Here is a 17702-nt window from a genome sequence, read left to right on the forward strand (position 1 = left end):
GCTGCCTCGCGGGGCGGCGGGGAGACCGGGGAGCAGGGGGGGGCAGTGCCCGGCTGAGTCGGCGGCCCGAATTCCTTCTTTTTCCGAGCCCTGGGCACAGGGTCTCTGGTTTGGGGGTGGGGGACGCGTTTTCAGCCCCAGCGTTTTTCTCGTTTAGAAAATTCATGGAGCGTTTCCCCAGGATGATGGCTTGTGCTGACCGTAGGACTCAGTAGTTGCCTTTTTAAGTGTGTTACTGATTCATCCTCTCTCTCTCCCTCTGTCATCACAGGTTTAAACTTATACGAATCATTCTCTAGAGGAGGAGGGGACCGACCGCCGCGCGATTGACACGCATATTCCTATAGGCATCCTCCCTCAGCCCCCACCCCCACGGCCGGATTCGGGTGGCTCCTCTCCGAGCTGAAATCCGAGAAGAAATCCTTGGATCTCTTGTTTTCTTTAAAAAAGAAAAAAAAAATCTAGAAGCTGTCGGTGTTTTTGTTTTACTGCTTCCTATTCGCAAGATGAAGAAGTTTTTCGACTCCCGGCGAGAGCAGGGCGGCTCTGGCCTGGGCTCCGGCTCCAGCGGCGGAGGGGGCAGCTCCTCGGGCCTGGGCAGTGGCTACATCGGCAGGGTCTTTGGCATTGGGCGGCAGCAGGTCACGGTGGACGAGGTGCTGGCGGAAGGTACGGTGGGACGACGGGCGCCTCAATGAAAATCTTGCGCTGATGCAGCAAGATTCTGTTTTTCCAGTTGTTGCCTGTATGAATGGGTTTTACCAGGTGACCCTCCCTTCCTCATTCCCTCGCCCTGTGAATCATTGCCCTTGAGAAATTTAAAACTGAGCTTTGAGAGTGACAGGGTTTATGGGGGCAGGGGGAGGTTGTCCGGCAGGACATTGTTTACCTCAGTGGCCTTTTCGTTTATTTTTTTTAAAAACATTGACAAACCAAATCTTGTTTGTCTCACTGAATTATGAGGATCAGACGAGAAAACCTACGTGTGAATTTGGGAAGCTTCACATCAGGGGAGGGTGGTGGGCTTGTCATCCTGCTAAAACTTGAAATAATGGATGTGAGGGCTGAAGAGAGGGTTTTCTCCTTCTCTTTCTTCTGCCCAACTTTCCCAGTGCCATGAGCTGAGGCTGTTGGTGGGTTTGACAAGGTTTCCTGACCCAACTGTAATCAGGTCCCCAGGATGTAGGTGAGATAACAGAAATTACATGCAATGAATGTAGTTATTTTGAGACCAGTCAGTAGGCCCTCCCTTCAGTTTTAGGTTAAAAATTTTTATTTTTTAATGCCGAAAGAATTATTTGAGAGGGGCATCTTATTTTTGCTTTTCCTCTATTGGAGATGTTATTTAGATCTGCTGTGTTTGCTGTGTAAATTCCGTATCTATATCTAAATCTACATCTTTATTCCCCAGGCCTCTGGAAATCTTTGTATGTCTCTTTTGGTAACCTTAACCTCGACCTTCATAATTATGCCAGACTCATACTCTTTACAGCCCATTGCCTGCTTAGTGCGCTTTTATTTTTAATAAAAGCAGCAATTTCTTTGGCACACAGCTATTCAAACTAATTGGATAGGGCCAACCTGCTATAGGTTGTGTTATCTGCTGAGAAGGGATGGGGGATGGTGGAGACCTCTATTACTGCAACATGGTGGTGGTGGGGGACCTGTTTAACTGGGGAAGGAGCCTTTTTGCAAGCTAAGCTGGAAGCAAGAGTTCCAACCCAGCCCTGGGAAATGCCTGTCATGGTCAGTGTTGCAGAGGGGGTGGGTTGGGAGGAGGAAGGAGCTGTGTTTGGCTCTCAGCTTGTCTAAGCAGTGGATTCAGCTGGGCCCAGTTTTCTGGGGTTAGGGTTGAAGCCTTACTTTAAAAACACCGTTTTAAAAAAGGTCTGACAACGTCCTTGTGAAATTGTTGCTCTTTTCCATTTTCAGTGCTGCTCTAGCTGTACTTAATCTGGGGCCTGAGTCACTGTCCCTCTGGATCTTTCCTTGTGGGTTTTGGTGCAGGATGGGAGATGCTTCTGTGCCCGCTGCCAGATCTGCACCCTTAAGTCTGATCTGTCTCTTTCATCCCTGTGCCAAAGCCCTTGACTGCAGGGGGATGGAGAAAAGGAGGAGTATGTGAAAGACAAATTGGGAGGAAAATGATGGGGTGCAGAGCTCTTTCCTTCTCTCAGAATGGCCTCTGCTGACCCAGGAGCATTTTTGTTCAGCTCCCATATTGTCTCATTGCAGACAGTGCTACCCTAAGCAGTGCCTGTTCTCAGATTCTGAGTGACGGGAAAGAGAAAAGGAAAAATTGGTCTTTATTGTCAAGTCTGCCCTTCCCTCCCCAGAATTCATCCCTGAGAACTGCCCATCATGCATTATATTTTAAAGTGGAACTTAGGGCTTGCAGTTCTGCATTCATTCATTCATTTGTTCATTCGGCAAACAATTCAGTGTCTATGATGTGCCAGGCACTGTGCCAGGCTCTGGGGATAGGATATAGAACTAGATGCTGGAGTTTATAAACTCCAGCTTTGAGAGATGGAAAATAGCCAATTATAATGGAGTTAAACTTAGGGTGGCCCCCAATTTTAGAGAACCAAGAATTGTTTTCTGCAGGAAGTAACTGACTGAAGAATGAGTAGGAGTTAACCAGGTGTGGTGACATCATGGACACAGACTCAGTGACAAGAGAGAGAGTCTCATGTAAAACCAGGTCTGGCAGTGCTGCCCTCTTTATGTTCTTTGACTGGAATTGAGTTTGAATTTGTGGCACTTAGATGTATGTGGCTATGTGGGAGCCAGTATACAAAGTATTTGTGTAGCACCTACCACTAGATTCAGAGAGTATGGATATAAGAAGATCTAAAGTGTAATGTGTGCTTTTAAGGAGCTGTCAGTGAATTTGGGAACACAAGGCAAACATTCACACATACCATAGTTTGGTTACCAGCACTGTAGAGTCAGGCATATCTAGGTTCAAATTCTGGATTTGTCCTTTACTAGCTGTGAAACCTTGGATAAGACGTTTTAAACCTCTCTTGAATCTCTGTTTTCCTATGGGCAGTTCTTAAAGCATGGAGCCTGGATCAGGAGCGTTAGCATTACCTGGGAGCTTATAAGAAATGCAAATTCTCAGGCCCACTCCATAAGCCATGAGTGTAGGGCTTTAACAAGTTCCTGTAGTGATTCTGAGGCAAGCTAAAGTTTGATAACCACTGTCCTATGGAGTGGTCTTGAAGATTATATGAGGCATTGTATGTAAATTATTTAACTTCTTTTCCCACAGGTGTTCAATAAATGGTAGCCTCTACTTACCAGCAACATTACATCATAAAGGGGGTTGGGGGTGGCAATGTGAAGGCTAGTTTGGCTATAGCAGTCTTCAGGAATTATCCCCCCCCCCCCCCCCCCCCCCCCCCCGGGTAGAATCAGGTGTACTTTGCAGTTAGCTCCTCAAAGGGTCAACAGATGTTTTGGGTAGCCATACTCCTTCCTGGACCCTCTTCTGTTTGAGATATCAAGTGCTGACCTGGACACCAGCCCAGCCAGAATTGTCTGAGGTTGATGAGAGTTGTGCATCAAGTGTCCAGGGCAGTGGCTAGGAACTTCAGGGACTTATTAACACCACATCCCACTGATCATCCCTTTTCCCCTAATGTGGGTCAGTACTGGTCTGTGCCTTATAGTATGGAATTGCAAGCACCCCAAGGAGGATGTGTTGGAGCAGTGGTTCTCAACCTTCCTAATGCCGCGACCCTTTAATACAGTTCCTCATGTTGTGGTGACCCCCAACCATAAAATTATTTTCGTTGCTACTTTATAACTAATTTTGCTACTGTTATGAATCGTAATGTAAATATCTGATATGCAGGATGTATTTTCATTGTTACAAATTGAACATAATTAAAGCATAGTGATTAATCACAAAAACAATATGTAATTTTATATGTGTTTTCCGATGGTCTTAGGCGACCCCTGTGAAGGGGTCATTCGACCCCCAAAGGGGTCGCGACCCACAGGTTGAGAACCACTGTGTTGGAGGAAGGCAGGAGAATGCCTGGCCTGTCATCTCTCCATCAGCAGCATCAGCCCCGCTTGCCTAGTTGCACTAACTAGTCTAGTGGGGGCTTATTTATCTTGGGAAATGAAGAATTTCTTGGGAATTTATCTAAGTCATGAGTTCAGAGGGATTTGGTTATCTCTAGGCTGGGTTCTGGGGAGAATATTTTCTTTCTAGCTTCCTCAGCAAAGATGCCACAACGAGATGTGAGATCATGACTGATGTAATGGGCATGTGATGTCAAGGGAATATTTGGTTTAAGTTTCCAGAATGAGCTCAATGGGAAAATTGGAACAATGCTTAAAGAAGAAATGAGAAGCTGTGCTTTTATCCACACCTCCTTAGCTATATGAGGCCTTATATCTAGCTTTAAACCATAAATAAATGTTTGTTGAATACCTCCTGTGTCCACAACAACATTCCAGAACTGCTTTAGTTCTATATAAGGTGGCTCTTCAGGACAGTTTCTCACCTACATTAAAGGAATCCAGGTTTAGGGCTAATGAGAATTACTGAGTAAGTCTCCAAATCAGTAAACTTTGACAATTTCTCCTACCTACAACGCAAGGTACTGAGAAAATGAGGTTTTAAAATGTGTGTGAAACCACCTAAAGAAAATCAAGCATACTAGTACATAGATACATACATGGCATATATTTATAACATGTTGGCAGTGTCAATATATTGCATGCATGTATTCATTTAGTGTGCATTCCTTAGTGCCTTCCTTGTGGCAGGCACTGTATTAGATTCAGAGCTACATGATGAATGAGACTTAGGCTCAGCTCTTACGGAGCTCATATAGACCAACAAATAACCCTAAGGTAATTGTCCAGCATTTAGCATGGCCTTTGGTGGATATTAGGGGGTAAAAAGATGTTAAGAGATGTTAAAGAGAAATGGCTTGGGGTTGAGGATTTATAGGTGAGTGCAATTTGAACATGGAAATTGCCCAGAAGATGTTCCAGATGAGGGTTACCTGAGGTCTTGCAAGCAGAGAGAATAACATATGCAAAAGTGTGCAATGGTGAAATGGTATGATTTCCTGGAATACTGACTAGTGTTATAATTTTGGTCAGTACAAGTTTCCCTTTCAGAATCAAGGGAAGAAGAACATGGAATGGTGGAAAGAAACTTTTTTTTTTTTACAAATCCCTGGCTATGCTTGCTGCTTGCTTTCTCCAGTGGCCCTAGGTCTTTTGAGTAACTATTGAATAGGTATCTAGTAAGCACTGCTCTCCTCTGGGCCTCACCTAATTGTGGGGCAAGGAGTGGTCCTGAAGGTTCAAAGAAAAGCCCAAGGTTGAAGCAGAAGCAGGTCAGGGAGTGAGATGACCACTGTTTCAGAAAGGAGTTGTCAGGGGAGAAAATGACAATGTTTGACCAGAGCAGAAGGTATGTTGGAGAGAGAAGAAAAGGAAATAAGGTTCTGGAGAGCTTCAGTACCAGGCAGAGAGGTTAGTTAGAAGCATCTTGAGGCCTTCTCGTGACGAAAACACCAATTTAATCCTTCCCACTTCAGATGTCTTTGCCTTGCTGGGAAGTCTGGTTTTTTTAGTGGCAACTGCAGATTTTCAGGGGGTGGTTTGTGAATGGTGTCTTCTTCCTGGTTTCAGGCATGATGACAATTACAGCTTTGCTAAATATAGCCAAATCTAGAATTCATAAGTGAAATCCAGAATAAGCAATTGCTTGGTCAGAGTCTTTCCTTTGGTCTTTCTAACAAAGTCATGCTCATTTAATGAGAGATAACAGAGAAACAGTTTCACATGGGTTTTGAGTGGGAGGATATGGGGGAGGCATACACTTGTACCTCAGTAGCTGAGACTGCATATAGAGTACCTAGAAAAAGCTTGATAAATATTAATAAGGTGCATATGAAAAAATATTACTGCAATCATTTGAACTTGTAGTATTTGAAAGTTGACACTTAAGAGAGGGGACTGCCCTAGCTAGTTTGGCCCACAGACTAAAAGGGTAGTGGGTTCGATTTTGATCCAGGGCATGCACCTGGGTTGCAGGCTTGATCCCCAGCCTGGGTCAGCTGTAGGCAAACGAATCGATGTGTGTGTCTCTCACATTGATGTTTCTCCCTATCTCTCCCTGTCCCTTCCACTCTCTCTAAAAATCGATGGAAAAATATCCTAGGGTGAGGATTAACAACAACAAACCACTCAAAAACAAAAACAAAAAAAGAAAGGGGACCAACACCATCATCTACCTTCATCTTGTACTCTTCAAAGGATAAGCGCTTTCTGAACTGTTTAAGAAATAATTGCGACATCGGTATCTGAAAGAGCCAAACGATAATAATAGAAGTGGTATTATCTATTGAATAGCATCTAGCACTTGGAAGTAGCAAAGAGTAGCTTTCAGTCTACTTTTGTGGAGCCATTTTTTGGTGCAGTGGAAGGAACACTGCAGTATAAATTGGGAGATCAGGGTTTGTTGGTTCATTCATTGCCACATTTGGTAACTTTTATTGAGCACTCACTAATGTGCTGGACATCATACAATGATAAGCCATTGCTTTGCCTTAAGCTCACGGTTGTAGAGCTTCAGACACATGAGCAAATAGCTCTAAGGATGTAAAAGGCCTAGGGGAATAGATATGAGGGAGCAACTAATTTTATGGGATGAGGAGTAGTTAGGGAGAGCTAAAGAAAGGTGATATTTGAGGTATGTCTTCAAAAATAAGAATTTATTACTAGGTGGACAAGGTTGAGAGAACATTCTAGGCAGAGAGAATAACATGGCCAAAGACACAAAAGCAGAAAGTGCACTGCTTGCTGGGAGCTATATGTTTTGAGATAGTGGTTATCTATTACTGGTCCAGGGATGTGCTGTCCAATAAAGTAGTCATATGAGCCACCAGTGGCTATTTAAATGATCTTGCCATGACAAATGGAGAAGTAATAGAAGACTTGACTCCTGCCCTCCTAGTTGACATGACGATCAACACACAAGAAATTAAGTGCACCTTACAAGATAATAACTATTGGAATGTTGGGGTGTATGGTGTAGTCTCCAATTCTGGAAGGATTGAGGGGAAGGAGATCAGTGAGGACTGAAATGGTTAGGAAAGACTTTGTGAAGATGGGTTGCTCTTAACAATCTTAAGACTCTCTTCTTCGAGGAACCTTGTTTTAGGGAAGATTGAGTTCAGCACATTTGCATAGGTTATATTCTTAGTAAAGTTGAAGCAAGTATTGCAACATCTTTGGTCTCTTTTGAGGAACAAAACTGCCTTCATAAATAAATCATATGTTCTGTGTTTATACCCAAAGCAAAAAAGCCTATTCATTCTATATGATTTTGAATCACTCAGGAATAACGAATATTTGCACATTAAGGCAACAGTGGCTGCAGCATTTTGTGCCCACTTTCTCTCTCCATTATTTTCTTTGTTATTTTTAGTCTGTTATCTTTATTATTATTTAGTCTATTATGTATACTCTAAACAACCTCTGTTCTGTTGAGTTACAGACAATTGTTAGGAAAGAGGAGTCCTATAAGTGAGACTTCCACCTTGGCAGAGGGCGGGTTCCTCAGGGTGGAATAAAGTTGAAAGAGTAAAAATTTGGAATTTCATTTGAGGTGTGCTGTGAGTGAATGAGCTTGAGCTGGTCAGTTTTCTCCTTGGGCTTGAGTTAACCTTGGCAGATGATGGATAGCAATGCCAATTGAAGCTTTGTTATTTATGATTTCTGAAGAGCTGAGAGATTATTGGATGAAAGAGTTTATGGCATCCCTATATTATTATAATAGAAGGCCAAGCATAGCATTGATGTTAAATTGTCATTTGTAATTAAAATGGCCTTCAATATGATGCCTTTCATCTAGGACTTGAATCTTGAAGAAAGCAGTATAAGGCTATATAATTTGTTGCCTGTTTTTAAGGATGCTTGCAGTTCTTGTGCTGGGACCTTTAGGATGAGAGATTGACTATTGTGCCTCTGGTACTGAGCATGAATTTGTGAGCAAAATGGAGACCTTATTACTCTTGATAAATTACCCTTTCTTCCTATCAGTTGGGCTCTTCTTGGAGGATTGGGGCCTGAGCTACATTTACAGAGGTGGCAGGATTCCAGCTTGTACCTTTGACTCATATTTTTCCCTGGTTAGTGAATCTTGTTGGTTCAGGAAGTGCTGATTATCTTACTGGTTTGGTAGTCCACCCCGTTCTTCAGATCTTTGTTTGTCCTCTACTATTTTTAGAAGTCTGGGAATCTTGGTGGTGACGTGGTGGGAAGTGTTGGAAGAAATAATTGTACCTGGCCTTTTAGCAATGGAAAGACTCTTGGTTTGAGCAGAAGGTGTAACTCGGAAATGATTGGGGAAAACCTGAAATGCAGTACTGTCTTTCTTCCCCTGGGATAAAGGGAGCACTATGATGTTCTCCTTCGGAGAAGACTTTCAAAGTTAGCACGGAGTGTGGTGCTTTAAAAGCATGAGAATTGGAGGTAGGCAGCCCATGGCTTGAATCTTGGACCTGGCCCTGTGATGTTGGCAACTTACTGAGACCCAGGTTTCTCATTTATAAAATGCGGGTAATAACTGGGGGTAGTTGTAAGGATTAGATGAAATTATGCGAAGCACTTTGCATAGAGTCTAGCATATAGTTAGCAGTCTGTAAATGATAACTCTTAATATTTGGGTGTGTGAATTTTGTTTTTATCAGGCAGTATTTGTTTTGCTGTGTATAAACTGGAGAAGCTGGAGTCTTGGATATAAATATCAAAGGCTATCTATCTATCTATCTATCTAGTATCATAAAACCCAGAATGAAGAATAAGGAGAAGAATCTCAGATAGGTATTGTGGTTTGATTTTTTTTTTTCCTGTTTGAAAGCCAACCGTGTTAGGAAAATTTCCCCAACCTATCAAGTTGCTATTAGTTATGATGGGTGTCCCTGTCCCTGAGGAATATCTGACCCCAGCTGCCTTTCCATCTTCAAATCCTGGTGCTCTAACACAGGTCTTCTGCTTCATTCAGGCCGATGCCCTCCTCTTCACCCATGCACCATGTGTTTAGTTCTTTCCAATGCTTTACTCATATTGTTCCCTGCACCTGGGATATGCTCTCTTTCCCCACCCACCTATCTTTATCCCACCTAACCTTTGTCCTGCCTAACCACAGTACTCACCACACCTGCCAAAGTGATCCATTTATCCTCTTGTCCTTTGGATTCCTGTCATTCTTGCTTGGCTATGTTGACTGTTTTGTGCCCATAATCTCAAAGTTTTATTTTGCTATTTAGCTATTTCATTTGTATCTACTTTCTAGGGTTAGATAATTGGTTCTTAGGGGCAGGGTATGGACCTTAGATTTATTTTGTTTCCAGTTCAGGACTCTTAAATTTGAACAGTGTAACAATGGGTACTGGAGAATAAATTAATGAATGAATAATACATTAAATCAGTACTAATTCAGATCCACTGACCAGACACTAGAGACCAGACAGATTTGAAACCTACAGACATCTCTTATCCCTATTTCAATAATATAGTAGATTTATGTTTGGGACACTATTACAATGATAAGAACTATCGAATCTTCTAGGTTTTTGGTAAAATTGAAAATAACAAAATTCAAAGCTAAGTGGAACACCTTCCAGAAAAACATGTAAATTTCTCTTTATTGATTGGATTCAGTTATGGGAACCTAATACTATAAATCTCAAAAATAGAGATAAAAGGTACAATTAACTATGTAAAGGAATTCTAAAATGATTTAAATGCAGTATTGTGAAGATGAAGGAAATTATTAGGTCAGGTATCAAAAATTCAAATATTTTCTAGCTTGTGATGATTATTGACCCACAGGAAATTAGGGCAGTGATTCTCAACATGTATTTGGGATTGTGAGCATGGGAGCAGGGGAAATAGATAGGAGGGGGAATATATAAATTGAAAAGCACAGACAAAACTCAGGTCCAATCTGGAAAGGAGAGAACCTCAACGAGGATGGAGAGCACTGGTATACCCTCTTAGGAGGCATATAAAGGAGGTGGGGTGGGGAGAGGACATGAGACTTTTAATTTATCAAGGAGGATATGTTTTGTTAATCCTCACTCGAGGATATTTTTTTTCCCATTGATTTTTAGAGAGAGTGAAAGGGAGGGAGAGAGGTAGAGATAGAAACATCAATCTCACATCGATTGGTTGCCTCCCACATGTGCCCTGACCAGGGCTGAGATCGAACCTGCAACTCCTGTATGTCCTTGCCCTGGAATCAAACCCATGACCCTTCAGTGTGAGGGCTTGGACAGTCTAACCACTGAGCAATGCCAGCCAGGGCAAGGTGAATATGGTTTTTAAAAGCTCATCCATATGGCTCTTGCAGCTCAGTCATAAGTTGAATCTACAGAAGTGGTATCTAAAATTGATCACTGAATGTAGCTCTTAGAGTCCCAGGGGTGGGCAAACTTTTTGACTTGAGGGCCACAATGGGTTCTTAAACTGGACCGGAGGGCCGGAACAAAAGCATGGATGGAGTGTTTGTGTGAACTAATATAAATTCAAAGTAAACATCATTACATAAAAGGGTACGGTCTTTTTTTTTTTTTTTTTAGTTTTATTCATTTCAAACGGGCCGGATCCGGCCCAAGGGCCGTAGTTTGCCCACGGCTGTCTTAGACTATAGATAGGCACCTGTTTCTCCCTGTTCAGATCTTATTTAAATCTCACCTCAGAAAAGCCTTCCTTGACCATCCAATATAAGGAATCCATAATGTTTTATTTTGCCAGTTAGCATGTGTCAACTGGTTTTCATCTTATTGTTTATCTCTCTCTACTAGAATTTCACCTTCATAAAAGCAGAGACCTTGATTCACTTTATTGCTATATCCCTAGTATCTAGTGTAGTGCCTGGCACATTTGAGGAGCTCAGTGAAAACCAGTTGAATGAATGAATGAGCACATGAAGAAGACAGAAGGAATGATCAAAGACATACATGTAGAATCAGGAGAGAGGGAATGATGAAAATGAATATTAAATAGATTTAAAGGAAGGAAGGTATGGATGGTCTTTGAGATGGGAATCCACCATCTCCTAGGTCATGGCACCTGAATAAACCTCTTTCCTTTTGCACCAGAAAAAAAGAAAAAGAAAAAAGGGAGGGTGTGGATACTAGGGGAGGGTTAAAAGTTAGAAAGGGTTATTGGATTTGGAAATATAGAGATTATTCATGACTTTTGTTAGAGCAGTGTGTAAGTGAAGCAATGGAGCGAAGTCCAGGTAACAGTGAAATGAGTGAATGGGAAGTGGGGTGAACACTGAGTCAGGGAGGAATTTATTATTTTTAATGGTGGAATATTGAGTACATTAAACAGAGAGGAGGAGTTTAGAGATACAGTATTGGGGGGGGGGCGATTCTTGATGGAATAGTGCTGAGGAGGTGATGGCAGGTGATGGATGGGATCATGAGCTCAGGTGGAGGATATGACTTTGGACAGGAGAAAGATCACTTTATTAACTGACCTGGAAGAAAGAGGAGCAAGAATGGGTACAAAAAAGAAATTGATGGGGTTTGGTAAGTTGAGAGAGTTCTTGCTTCATGGCTTCTGTTTTCTATTGAATACTGCAGGCTGGGAGTTGAATTGGGGGTTTAAAGAGTATAGTGAAGGATGTGAAGGAGTTCCTTAAGTTTAAGGAGAGAAGAACTGACAGAGAATGGCTTGGTCATATGGAGAGACCGTTTGATATGACTCATCATGGAAAGAGGTTTTTCTGACCCATGAGGTTTAATCAATTTTGAAATATATACTATTTTGGATAGGGTTTGTTTTTTTTTTGTAAATATAGTATATATTTTCTGTTTTCTAGATTAAATGCTACAGAGGCAGCATAACATAGGTGGAAAGTACTCCTGATCTGAATCTGTTGTTGACCACCATGCTCTGTCCTCTGGACAAATTGCTTCCCAACTTTGACAATTAGGTTCCATCTGTAAAATGAGGACTAGATGATGGTGAAGTCTCTTTCCAATTCTAATATCTTACTGCTCTTTTATTTTTCAAATTCATTGTTATTAGAATGTCATTTTGTTATAGAGTGAATAGGATGTGTGCTTGATATGGGTAAGACAGTTTGCTCCTGAATAAAATGGCCCCGAGTTACTGTGCTTTTTGAATTTCATGTTTGTGTTTTATAGTGTCTTCTGGTTCCTTTCTTATGAGAATGTCAGCTGTCACTTCTTGCTGCTGTCCATGTGCCTTCCTGAATTAGTGCTTCTCTAATTTGCCTCTTTTAATCTGTGGATTTGAAAATAGATGACTAAGTTTGTTAGAACTGTGGTTAATAATAAAGAGGCTTAGTGACAGTTTGAGGGTCTTGTCTATGATTAAAGTACATGAGCTGCTGTGACAGGTAAGAGTTTGTTATACTCATGTTTTAGAAAGGTTGAGTTCTGAGAGATAATGAGTTACCATTTGATATTTATTATTATTATCATTATTTTTAAAATATATTTTTATTGCTTTCAGAGAGGAAGGGAGATGAAGAGAGAGATAGAAACACCAATGATGAGAGAGAAACATATTTTGGTTGCCTCCCATATGTTTCCTGTCCAGGGATCCAACCCACAACCTTTTTGGTGTATGGACATCGCTCCAACCAACTCAGCCATCTGCCAGGGCTAGACATTTGGGTTATTTATGGCTATTACAAAACAACCACATGTATTTTTAAGTCTTTGAGTACTTGTTCTATTCCTTAGAATAAATTTCTGAATGTGAAATGTCTGGATCAAAAGATATACATATTTTAGCTTTTGATACATGCTACAAATAGCCTCCAGAAAGATTAAACCAATATATACTTCCACCAGAGTGTTTCTTGTTTATGAGGTTGGATTTGTTCGTTTGTTTGTTCTTTCTTTCTTCTTTCTTCCCTCTTTCTCTCTATATATCTATCTTTTATATTTCTTCTATGGTGAATTCTTTGTTTATGTTTATTTGCTCGTATTCCTGTTAGGGCATTCATCTTTTTTAATGATTCATAGACGTTCTTTACATATTGAAGGTCTTAGTCTATATATAGCATATTTCCTCCTATTTTGTCATTTACCTTATTAAGTTGGGGTTTTGCAGATATTTTTAATTTTTAAAAAAATATTTTTATTGATTTTAGAGAGGGAGGGAGAGGAAAAGAGAGGTAGAAACATCAATGATGAGAGAGAATCATTGATTGGCTGCTTCCTGTACAGCCCTGACTGGAATCAAGACCGCAACTCAGGCATGTGCCCTGACCAGGAATCCACCTGTGATTCATAGGTCGACACTCAATTACTGAGCCACACTGACCAGTCAGATATTTTTAATTTTTATGCAATCAAATATGTCAGCTTTTCCTTTATGATTTTTGTTTGCATCATACTTTGTAAGGTCCAAGGAGAAATACAGAGCCTAGATCACAGAGACCCTGTGAGCCTGAAATTTCTTTTTAAGCAATAAGGAAGCCATTTAGAGTTTTAAGAGGGAGATGGTATGGTCACATTTGCAGTTTAGTTAGATTTGTGGAGGATGACATTAGGGAGCTGAGTCTAGAGCATTTAGGAGGATGTTGCCATGATCCAGGTTAAAGACAGTGAGGATCTGACTGGCAGAGTGGTAATAAGAGAGAGAAGAGCGCAGACGAATATTTAGGAGGTCATATCGTTGGGATTTGGTCCTTTACTGGATTTTAGAGGTTGAATAAGAGTCTGGAATCAAGAGTGATAACAGGTTTCTAGTTTGAGTGCCCAGGTACATGAGATAGTAGTGACACTAAGTGAGCTGTATTATTCAAGAAGAGAAGAAAGATTGAAAGAGAGAAGACAGTTGTAACGAGGGAAGATAATGAGTTTAATATGCTCAGTTTGTAGTGTGTTTAGGTTATCTCTTGCTGCCCTATAACCCAATGGCTTAAAACAACAACGATTTATTACATAATTCTGTGGGTTGACTGCTGGGTCTCCACTGGATCTCTGCTTCTGCTCATCTCATTTGGGGTCTGTTAAATTGTCTTTACTCCTACCACCTTATTGTACTATATACCTGAATTAAGAACATCCCAACATGGACAAATATATCACATTTCTGTGATGAAGCATATAACACCATTCTTCATCCTTACAGAAATGTATGTGTCAGAGAAATACAGGAAATCCTGTGGGTTTATACACAGCTCTGGTGTTTTTCACACTCTGGGGTATGCACCACAGTGAGAATTGGGTGAAGGGTGTACCTTTTAAAAAGTTATTTATTTGTGGTAAAGGGGAATAAGGGCTTTGAGGAACTTAGACAGATTATTTTTAGGAAAGAATACCTAGGGAAGTTAAATATTATGAAATTGGTTTATTTGAAGCTGTTTATGCAGAGATACTTGTACTCAAGTTTGAAGAGTCAAGAGTAAGAAGAGCAATGGGCTTGAGTGGAATTGAGATTTAGTAACATTTAAGGGATAGCTTAGTAAGGAGAGCCCTTAAAAGACAGAGAAAGACTACCCAGAGAGGTGCAAAGATAGTCAACAAACTGCAGTGTCTTGCACACATGGGACTAAGTTGGAGTAAGGAAGAGGATCAGCTGCTTCAGAGTGGTCATCTCATAAAGTAGGATAAAAACGAAAACAGCCCAGCTGGTATTGCTAAGTGGTTGAGCCTTGACCCATGAACCAGGAGGTCATGGTTCAATTCCAGGTCAGGGCACATGCTGAGGTTGCGGGCTCAATCCCCAGTCAGGGGAGGGCAGGAGGCAGCTGACCAATGATTCTCTCTCATCATTGATGTTTCTATCTCTTTCTCCCTCTCCCTTCCTCTCTGTGAAAAAAATAAAAACAGCCCTACCCGGTTTGGCTCAGTGGATAGAGAGTCAGCCTGCAGACTGAAGGGTCCCAGGTTCGATTTGGGTCAAGGGCATGTGCCTTGGTTGCGGGCAAATGCCCAGTGGGGGCGTGCAGGAGGCAGCTGATCCGATGTTTCTCTCTATCCCCCTCCCTTCCTCTAAAATATATTAAAAATAAAATTTAAAAAAACACAAAAAAACCAAAACCTGGAAAACATCTGGATTGGGCAATGGAGTGGCATTGGCCTCTGCCAGAGCAGTTTCAGAAGAATGGTGAGTTGATGAGTGGGAGCAGCAAATCTAGACTATTTCTTTGAGAAGTGAAAATAAGGAGAAAAGGAGAGGTAGTGTGGCAGCTAGATCAAGAGATGCTTGAGCATATTAATAGGCTGATACAGAGGCACCAGGAGAAGGTGAAAGAGATAGAGTTAGAGATAGAGATAGAAATATTAAAACAAGAGTGAGGGTAGTTTCCTTAATTGAGTGAGGTTCCAGAGGAGACTGAGGGAGATGAATTGCAATAGTTACTCAGGTCAAAAACCTTTCCTCCAGTCATTTAATTGGGTCCTTCCATATTCTCAGACCAATAACCTTTACCTGTCATCTAGTTTATCAAAAAATCCTTATTGTTCTGCATTTATACTACACCCAAATTCCAACCATTTCTAACTTCCTCTACCATTGTCTCCCTGGGTCAAACTATTGTTGGCCAGGATTATACTAGCCATTTCTTTCACCTGTGCCTCCTCAGTCTCCTCTCAACACAAAAGCCAGAATGATCTTTAAAATGCACATCAATCCATGTTATTCCTCTGCTCAGAACCTCAGTAGTGACTCTGCATCTCACTGAAAGTAAGTCCTGGTGTGGGCATAGAAAGTGCTGTGCTCTGGCCCACAGTTATTTCTTTTCTAGTTTATTACTCTCCTCTTTGGTTATTGCACTCTATCCATACTGGCTTCCTTGTGGTTCCTTAACCCCTTGAGTGCCGGGGAGCGCGATTGCGCTCTTCCTCTTGTCTTTCGCCAAAAGTGCCGGGAGCGCTATCAAAGCTTCTAAATGGCGTCCAGTTCTAAGTCTGCTTTTATTAGTGATGATGATATTGCTAAATATGTCAATGTAGTAAAGGTTTCCTTAAGTTTTTGAATATGTAACTTCATTTACTTGTGATTCATAATTTTTTCCCTAAACTGCTGTAAAATCAGCAAAAATGCCTTGGCAATTTTAGCATAGTTTCTAGGACATTGGTTGGCACTCAAAGGGTTAAAGCAGGGTGAGTTCATGCCTCCCCCTCAGGGTTTTGTACTTACTGTTCCCTTGCCTGCAATACTCTTCCTCTAAGTAGCCCCAAAACTTGCTCTTCCTCACCCATTTTGCTTAAATGTCACCTTCTCAGAGAGTCCTTTTGGCTATTTTATTAGAAATTTCAACCCCTCCCTTCCACCAGCTCTCCTTATTCCTCTTTCCTGCCTTTATATGCTCTATAATTTACTTATTGTGTTTGTTGTCTCCCTTCTTTAGAATGTAAACTTTCTGAGCTTGTCTGTTTTGTTCACAGGCCTAGAATCATAGCTGCTACAGAGTAAGCAGTAACTATTTGTTGATGAAATAGGTGAATGAATGAGTGGGGTCAAGACCGGTCGTTGGATAAGGAGGAAATTTCACTGTTGAGACAGAGAGGAGATAAATGGATCAGTGTGGATATAGATAGGTTTGTGCTGGGAAGGCTGGGGGTGTGTGGGGAGATAGAAATTTGAAAGTAGTAATGGCAGATGCCCTCAGTTTTTTGGAATAAGGAGGCAAGGTATTCTGCTGAAGGTAATGGTGAGTATGGGGCTGAAGAGAATCTTGAAGGTTTGGGTTAGTTGTTGAGAGGTTTGGGATTCAGAGCTATCCAAGGACAAGTAAAGGACCCAGGCCAGGATAAAGACTATGAATTGACTTGATGCAATTTTGCAAGGCTGTTTGATTTTTTTTTTCTGGTAGAACGCAGGAGATTTGGGTTATGAGCAAAATAGGTGGATTTTGTATTGATTCATGGTTGGATAGATGTGATGGGAGGCCACAAGTGCAAAGGAATCAAAGGGGAAGTCCAGATTGTCAACCATGGGATCAGATTGGTAAGAGAAGGCCCTCTAAGGAGCAGGTTGATTGATTGGGAGGAAATACAGTCAGAGCTTGGTGGATGGATGAGTTTGAAGAACAGATCAGGCCAGAGTGAGGCATGAGAGAACTGAAGGCCTGGAGTTGTGTCAGAAGGTGAACGATTGACATTTAAGATTTGTGTTGACAAGGTCTAGGGTGTAGCTATGGATGTAGGTGGTTGAGAAGACCAGAGGTCATTGTAGTGAAGAAATTTAGAGATTGAAGTATAGGAATGAATCATCCTTGTGGATTTTGAAACCACCCAGGATCATGGCAGGAATTATGGCAGAGAGGACGCTGGAATGCTAAAGGCTTCAGTGAATGTTGGGAAATGAGTAGGAAGGGAGACAAGGAGTAATGAAAAAGCAAGAAGTAATGATCTGAAATCAATTTAGGAGAACAAGGGACATTCTGACCTACCCTGAGGTTCTTGAGGTGTAGGAAAATGTGGCGACAGAAAGCTGGTGATGTAAATGATCTTGGCTGATGCAGGAGCAGGTCAAAGCAATTTGGGTGATATTTCTTTTGGCTGGATTCTGGAGCTAAATTGTTATTGTTTTGTGTGTTTTTTTAAAGGGGAGAATGATGATTTTTATTTTTATTTTTTTAAAATATATTTTATGGATTTTTTACAGAGAGGAAGGGAGAGGAATAGAGAGTTAGAAACATCAATGAGAGAGAAACA

General features: G+C 41.3%; 1 protein-coding gene across 14 annotated transcripts in view; it reads left to right on the forward strand.

Moving 5' to 3' along the window:
- Positions 1 to 23: 23 nt before the first annotated feature.
- The window catches only part of AAK1 (AP2 associated kinase 1), a 160348-nt gene continuing 142669 nt past the window's right edge, over positions 24 to 17702 (forward strand). For 5 of the 14 annotated variants that reach the window (XM_014540946.1, XM_005867801.2, XM_014540949.1 and 2 more), the window contains exon 1: positions 24 to 669. In XM_014540946.1, coding sequence (XP_014396432.1) covers positions 507 to 669 — 163 coding nt within the window. In that variant the 5' untranslated portion in view covers positions 24 to 506. The remainder of the gene's footprint in view (positions 670 to 17702) is intronic. The other 9 variants (XM_005867809.2, XM_005867810.2, XM_014540947.1 and 6 more) reach the window with 3 other exon arrangements.

The sequence above is a fragment of the Myotis brandtii genome, unplaced genomic scaffold, assembly GCF_000412655.1.
Source record: "Myotis brandtii unplaced genomic scaffold, ASM41265v1 scaffold251, whole genome shotgun sequence".
Lineage (NCBI taxonomy): Eukaryota > Metazoa > Chordata > Mammalia > Chiroptera > Vespertilionidae > Myotis > Myotis brandtii.